This window comes from Triticum urartu, chromosome 7A (assembly GCF_056163025.1).
Source record: "Triticum urartu cultivar PI428250 chromosome 7A, HENAU_Tu73, whole genome shotgun sequence".
Lineage (NCBI taxonomy): Eukaryota > Viridiplantae > Streptophyta > Magnoliopsida > Poales > Poaceae > Triticum > Triticum urartu.
The window spans coordinates 58,688,405-58,695,508 of NC_141879.1; the positions used below are offsets into that span (position 1 = coordinate 58,688,405).

Genomic DNA, 7,104 nt, shown 5'->3' on the forward strand with positions numbered 1-7,104 from the left:
TCCAGTGTGGTGCCCAGCTTTTTCTTGTCACCTACGCAATTCGGGTACAATAATTTTTTGTGATCCTCTAACATGCGCTGCAACTTCTTCTTCTCCAAATCACTTGCGCAGTTTCTCTTTGCATCGGCAATGGCCCGACCTAGATCATCAACGGGCTCATCTGATGCCTCTTCTTCAGCTTCTTCCCGCATTGCCGGCTCAGCTTCTTCCTGCATTACCGGCTCAGCTTCTTCCCCCATTATTGTATCATCGTATTCAGGGAACCCATGGCCAGGATAGCTGTCGTCGTCCTCTTCTTCTTCATTTTCTTCCATCATAACCCCTCTTTCTCCGTGCTTGGTCCAAACATTATAATGGGGCATGAAACCGGTCTTAAACAGGTGGACGTGAATGGTTCTTGACGTAGAGTAATTGTGACCATTCTTACAGCGAGCACATGGACAAGGCATAAAACCATCCGCCCGCTTGTTTGCCTCAGCCGCAAGCAGAAAAGTACGCACGCCCTCAACGAACTGGGGAGAGCATCGGTCATCGTACATCCATTGCCGGCTCATCTTCATTACACAACACCGAATAGACCAAATTAATACAAGTTCATACATAAAGTTCATACAACACTTAAATGCAACAAACAAATAACTCTCTAGCTAAAGCATTTAAATGCAACAACAAATACGATCAAGATCGCAACTAAGGTAACAATGGATCCAACAGCATAATGATACCAAGCCTCACTATCGATGGCATATTTTCTAATCTTTCTAATCTTCAAGCGCATTTTCTCCATCTTGATCTTGTGATCATCAACGACATCGGCAACATGCAACTCCAATTCCATCTTCTCCCCCTCAATTCTTTTCAATTTTTCTTTCAAGTACTCGTTTTCTCTTTCAACTAAATTTAACCTCTCGGCAATAGGGTCGGTTGGAATTTCAGGTTCAGATACCTCCTAGAAAAAATTTCTGTGTCAACTTGATGGGCATAATTTGTCATAAACACGAAATGCAACTAGTTTTAAAAGAGAATATACATACCACATCCGAATCATAACAAGGACTAGGGCCGACGGGGACGGATATCAAAACCATGGCACTATATGTATAACAAACAACGTACGGGTAAGATAATTATACGAGTAACTATATATCCAAATCACAAACATCAATTTTTATATAAAATTTCATGAACAAGAGGCTCACCACAAGGTGGTGCCGGCGACGGGACGGTGCGGGCGACCGACGGTGGCTACGATGGAGATTTAGAAGGCACTAAGTAAACCACACCTACACATGCAAACTAAGTGTTATTTTTGACCTCAAATTGCATATAAATCAAATACTAGCACACACACACACACACACACATATATATATATATATATATCCTCCCAAATTACTAAACTCACAAATTAATCACTATATAAACCAATGCAAGAGCTAATCTAGCAATGAGAGATGAAAGGACAAAGTTGCTAACCTTTGTGATCATTTGAATGGATGAGGGCCTTCAAATCTTGACAAATTTTGGGCAAATTTTGTGATGAACTCGAGAGGAAGAAGGGAAGAACAGAGGAGAGGGCCGGAGAGGGGAAAGGGGGAAGGACAGAGTGCTGGTGGACGAAGGGTTTATATAGGACGACCTTTAGTACCGGTTCGTGGCACGAACCGGTACTAAAGGTGCTGGAGGGGCCCCACTCTGGCAACATCCTGCCACCACTCTTATTAGTACCGGTTCGTGGCACGAACCGGTGCTAAAGGTTCGCCACGAACCGGTACTAATGAAAGCGGCCCGGCTAGCCGTTGGAACCGGCAATAATGTATACATTAGTGCCGGCTCAAATACAAACCGGCACTAATGTGCTTCACGATTGACCCTTTTTCTACTAGTGAGTGGTCCTTTGTGCAGTCTGTGTGGTCTCCCAGGTCATAACAAGGCTACATGCAGTAAGAACGAGAAGTGAGTTGCAACCTTTTTATTTTTGTTATGTTGCTACTTTGATTTTACCAACTATATTTGCTCACCCATTTCTTTATGTTTTGTTCAGGAACTGGGCGTAGAGACGCAGCTTGGTTTGTAGGAAGAATAAAAGTGATCGCACGAGTCATGTCTGAATAACCTATGCTATTTTTATTCGCACATGTGTGCCAGAAAACTTGATTTGTACTGTTACGTGATGATTTGTACTGTTATGTCTGAATAACCTATGCTATTTTTATTCGCACATGTGTGCCAGAAAACTTGATTTGTACTGTTACGTGATGATTTGTACTGTTTCTATATGAAGTTTCGAAATTCTGTTTATTTGTACTGTTTGGAAATTATGTTTATTTGTACTGTTTGGAAATTATGTTTATTTGTACTGTTTGGAAATTATGTTTATTTGTACTGTTTCTATATGATTCCTAGGTGCATGCATGCAAAGATTGCGTACATTTTTTTAAATGAGTATATTTGTTCTGCACTTTCATAAAAGTAAAATAATATTTTTTAAAAATATTCAGAAAAAAAATATGCCCAACCACCGCAGCCGGGCCCATAGTGGGGAACAAATCATACACCCAAATCAAGCCCGAAAGGGGCGACTCGGGCGGCTGATAGAGCCCACTAATGGGCCCGGCAACGGGGTCCAACGGGGCTGCGGGCAGTGTGATAAGAGAGGAGTTCGAAAGAGGGAGCGGAGGCAGCTATTTAAGTCGCTCCTCGCGCCCCTCCGCTTCCGAGGTGGGACTAAACTAGCGTGAGTTCGGCAGCGCGCGGGGGAGGGGAGTGGGCGTGGGCCGTGGGAGGGGGCGAGTGGCGCCCTGCCTCTATGGGCCGAACTGGGCCGGCCGGTGACAGCGCCGAAAACGGCCTCATGAGCCCTGCGGCGGCCGCATGCACTGAGGGAGGGGAGTGGGCGTGGGCCGGGGGAGGGGCCGAGTGGCGGCGTGCCTTCATTGGGCTGAACTGGGCCGGCCCGAGACAATGCAAAAGAGGCCTCCTGAGCCTTGTGGCGACCACGTGCAGTGTGGGGCGCGATGGGGACGCCATTTTTAGTCCCACCTCGAAAGCCGGGGGCGCGAGGAGCGGCTTAAATAGCTGCCTCCGCCCCCTCCACCGAGCTCCTCTCTTATACATGCCCACAGCCCTGTTGGACCCCGTTGCCGGGCCCATTAGTGGGCTCTATCAGCCGCCCGAGTCGCCCCCTTCGGGCTTGATTTGGGTGTATGATTTGTTCCCCACTATGGGCCCGGCTGCGGTGGTTGGGCATTTTTTTCTGAATATTTTTAAAAAATATTATTTTACTTTTACGAAAGTGCAGAACAAATATACTCATTTAAAAAAATATCATCACCCACAATGATGCAAATAAGAGTGTCACCGACAATGATGCAAATAAAAGTGACATTGAAAAATAGATATTGTAGCAAATACCGACCACGGCACATTTTTTTAGTTGCGGAACATGCTAAACCATGCCACATTACAATATAGAGATGATGTCTTAATATGAAAATTGTATCAAGTACCGACAACGGCACGTTTATTTAGTGGAGATAATAGCCAACACCCCATCCTCCGACTCATTTCTTCTCCATGATCTTGAGGATCTTCTCTTTCACTACTTCCTTCGTGTTGCATTCTGAAAAAAGTATTTCAGCTAGAATGCGTCCCCTTGAAGCATTAACCTCATCTTGATCGAACTCAAATGTCCAATCATCTCCGTCCCAGCTTTGAACGCATTTCACCACGAAAAGACCACAAGAGACTCTGCAAGAAACCACAAGTCAATTATTGATGGATCATACAAGTACATACTAATTCAACATTTGCAACATACCCGTCTGTTTGTGATGGCATATCGTACTCCCTTATTGGCCAGGAAGATACGTCAGGATGTTTCGTTCCAATAAGAGCATTCACCTCGTTTGTATCATTAGTTATTTCTGCCCTCTGAAATAAAAATGAAAAATCCATATGAAGTACGTTTCGAATAACTATATATTGTTTTATGTATCGTTGTAAGCTTACCAGCTTAGCAATCTTTGCAAGAACTCTTTTGTTGCATTTACCAGTAGAGTTTAAAACTTGAAACTCTTTTTTCTTGTTGTGCATAAGAACTGTTATCCAATGACTTTCGTCCACATGAAAAAGAAAGTATGCCTACAACAAAGTTTATTCATGTTGGTGTACACACAGATGTACTACGAATGATCATACTAAACTGAAATACCTTATCTTTGATGAAATACTCTTCAGTAACTCTAGACACCATTTTAGTTTGGTTTGTGAAATGATCCATAAAATGCCTCTTAGAGTTGTTAACCTTTCCATCACCACGAAGAATAAGCCAGTGGGACACCCAAGATGATAATATGTGACGGTCAGCACGAGGATTATGGGTCTGCATATGGTTGCAATAACTATTGATGACCTACAAAATAACATAACAGCAATACGCCTATTAGATAATTTATGTAAATGACATGTACAACTTAATAACTTAGTGCTAATACTTACACCGCCATGCAACCACTTTTTTGAAATGATGGCTTCAAGCATATCAGGTGTACATGTTTCCCCACCAATTCCCGTCATGTGCACAACAGTTTTTCTGCAAAGCTTCTCCGACTCTACCAGTGTCCGGATATAAATCTTCGCGGCCTCTATGTGATCCTCATTAATATAATCAGTACTAATCATAGCAGCTCTTATACCAAATAGACCTAAAATAGTAAGAAACAATGAGTTAATAAAGTGTGCATGCAAGGACAGAAGTATGTTGCAAGAATAAATTACCTAGCACTTACTTTTCTTTGCAGTTTACGTCCACCGTTCTGAAGAAAAGGTGAAAGACAATATTTTGACCGTTTCCTCTTGCGTTTCCCATCATTCTCCTTCCCATCATTCTCCTTCCCATCATTCTCCTTTTCATCATTCTCCTTTTCATCATTCTCCTTCCCATCATTCTCCTCAGTGCCATTTTCTTTTGCATTTTTAATACGGGTGTTCAGACTATCCATACTAAATTCCTCAGATTTATCGGCGCTAGACCCGTCTGACACTTCATTCATATTCTTGGGGGTTGAAGTAATAGCTGGAAAGTCATTCGTGTCTACCGTCGCAAGAGATGGGTTGGGAGAATTACCATTATCCTCAATAATGAAGGGGTCGCCTTCATCTCCTGTACCAGGTGTGTTGTGATGCACACCTTTCTCACGCGCCAATTTATTCCCGTTCCCAGTGCTGAAGGATGCGTCCACCCCGTTGTCCATATCTTCTTTTGCAGGAGTTGATTGTACATCTGACCAATATTTTGATGGACCATACTTCCCCACCCAGTCTTCACTATGCTCCACATACTCAATGTCATCATCAAACCCCTTGTTTGGCTTGAAGACAAGACCTTTCTTCTCCAGCTTCTCCACTACTATCTGCAATGACACATTAATTGCATTAACTACATGCATATATTATGAATAATCCAATGTAAACTGAAGTACACATCACTCATATTACCTCAGCACATTTTTGAGGGAGAAGTCTAATTTCTTTTTGCATATCTTTGATGCATTTCATCACCTGATCTAATGTACTATCCCTGCTCGATGAAGCCTCATCTCTATTATCTTTCTTTTTGTGGGCACGATCTTCCTGCTCTAATTCTTGCTGTAATTCTTCCTCCGCCTTTCTTCCTTGTTGAGCAATTAATGTCTGCCTGTACTTCTCACTTATCACGTCATCAATCTGTAACAGGTAAAATCAATTAAAATTTCTCAACATATAAATAGTAACTTAAGTGCATGTAGTACGAAATAGTAACACATAAATAGTAACTTACCGTCCCATTACCACGGCCGTATGCCGTGTCGTACGTGTCACGCTTCTTAGCCTCATTTTCTGACCAATTAAGCATCAATGGATACTCATTAGCTAATGGATCAAATGCCTCATCATCCAGTGGCTGCACTTTCTCCGAAAACATGTACTGCATGAACATGAAGTATATTAGCAAAAATAATTCACAAACTATAGTTCGAAAGAAACAAATATAACATAAGATTTACCTGTAGGAGCGCAAGGTTTCCGATCGGCCAAGTAAATTTTGTAAGATCTGATAAGGTCTTTGTGATGCCTTCCACGCAAACGCGTAACGTAAACGCATTCCAATTATATGCTTTGATGGCCTCCACATCGTGCACTAACTTGTAATAAGCATTAGGAACTTCTATCGTGGACTGCGGTGCAAGAACCGTGCCTAGAAGAACCAGAACAATTCTACGGAGGAAATCATCATCGTATGTGCCACTGGCAACGATGTTCTCAATCAGGTCGTCTATCATCATTTCCCCCATATTGGAATCTAAAAAGCGACTAGGCACCTCCACCTTCGCCTTTAACCCCCCTTTTCCTAGCGCTTTCATGGCATCTTTGCCCTTGTTCTGTAGCCCGAAAATGTCAAACACATCTTCGGTGCGCAATGATATCGCACCATTTTTTGATAGCATGATGAACCTTTTTCTGTCGAACGAATACGATTTAATAATGAACTTGAGCAAACATTTGCGCATGAGCACACTAGGTATCATCAGCATTTTTCCGAGACTAGTGCTTGCAAAACGCTTTTTCTGCCTAGAGTTTAGTTTGTTGACCAACAGACACCACTTCTCAACCGAACAAAAAATCTCTCCGTACTCCACCGTCGCTACGAATAGGAGCAAAAAAAATGTTAGCTACTTTATATGGGCACATGATAAACATGATGAATGCATAGTACCTCGTGCCATGGGATCAGGGCCGGCCCTGGGGGACGACGGCGCGGTGGCGTTGGTGGCAGATGGCGTCGGTCGCAACCTGTAAATAATTTTAAAGTTTTTTTAGAAACACTATGATTTCTGAAAAAATCTTTGGTAAGTAATACTTTGAGGTGTTTGGACTAGAAAAGGTACGTGTGGTTTAAGATGCCATACTATATTTTATACCATGGTTTTTCTGTTGTATATACCTAGAAAAACTGAATTAGAATCAGCTGTCATGCATGCATAATTATGACCAAAACTATAGCAAAACTACACTATAGCCAAACACTTAGGTGGTTTTCACATAACTAAGAAACACTATGGT

The 7,104-nt window shown here is 42.4% G+C and overlaps 1 protein-coding gene across 1 annotated transcript; it reads right to left on the reverse strand.

Moving 5' to 3' along the window:
* Positions 1–3,489: 3,489 nt before the first annotated feature.
* LOC147957715 (uncharacterized) lies at positions 3,490–6,419 on the reverse strand. Its single transcript, XM_087537684.1, has 10 exons — positions 6,048–6,419; positions 5,822–5,968; positions 5,500–5,727; positions 4,955–5,414; positions 4,787–4,879; positions 4,501–4,706; positions 4,214–4,414; positions 4,012–4,143; positions 3,821–3,933; positions 3,490–3,750 (listed from the first exon to the last, which is right to left on the reverse strand). Exons 1-10 carry the CDS (start codon positions 6,402–6,404, stop codon positions 3,564–3,566), a joined length of 2,124 nt encoding a protein of 707 aa, XP_087393810.1. The 5' UTR covers positions 6,405–6,419; the 3' UTR covers positions 3,490–3,563.
* Positions 6,420–7,104: the final 685 nt, after the last annotated feature.

Excerpts from the sequence above, each read along its gene's own strand:
- LOC147957715 (XM_087537684.1), bottom strand. The coding sequence starts at position 6,404 with ATGAAAGCGCTAGGAAAAGGGGGGTTAAAGGCGAAGGTGGAGGTGCCT. Across the intron at positions 4,144-4,213 it reads AGTATTTCATCAAAGATAAG|GCATACTTTCTTTTTCATGT; the intron begins GTATTTCAGTTT and ends ACTTTGTTGTAG. Across the intron at positions 3,751-3,820 it reads ATGCCATCACAAACAGACGG|AGTCTCTTGTGGTCTTTTCG; the intron begins GTATGTTGCAAA and ends GGTTTCTTGCAG.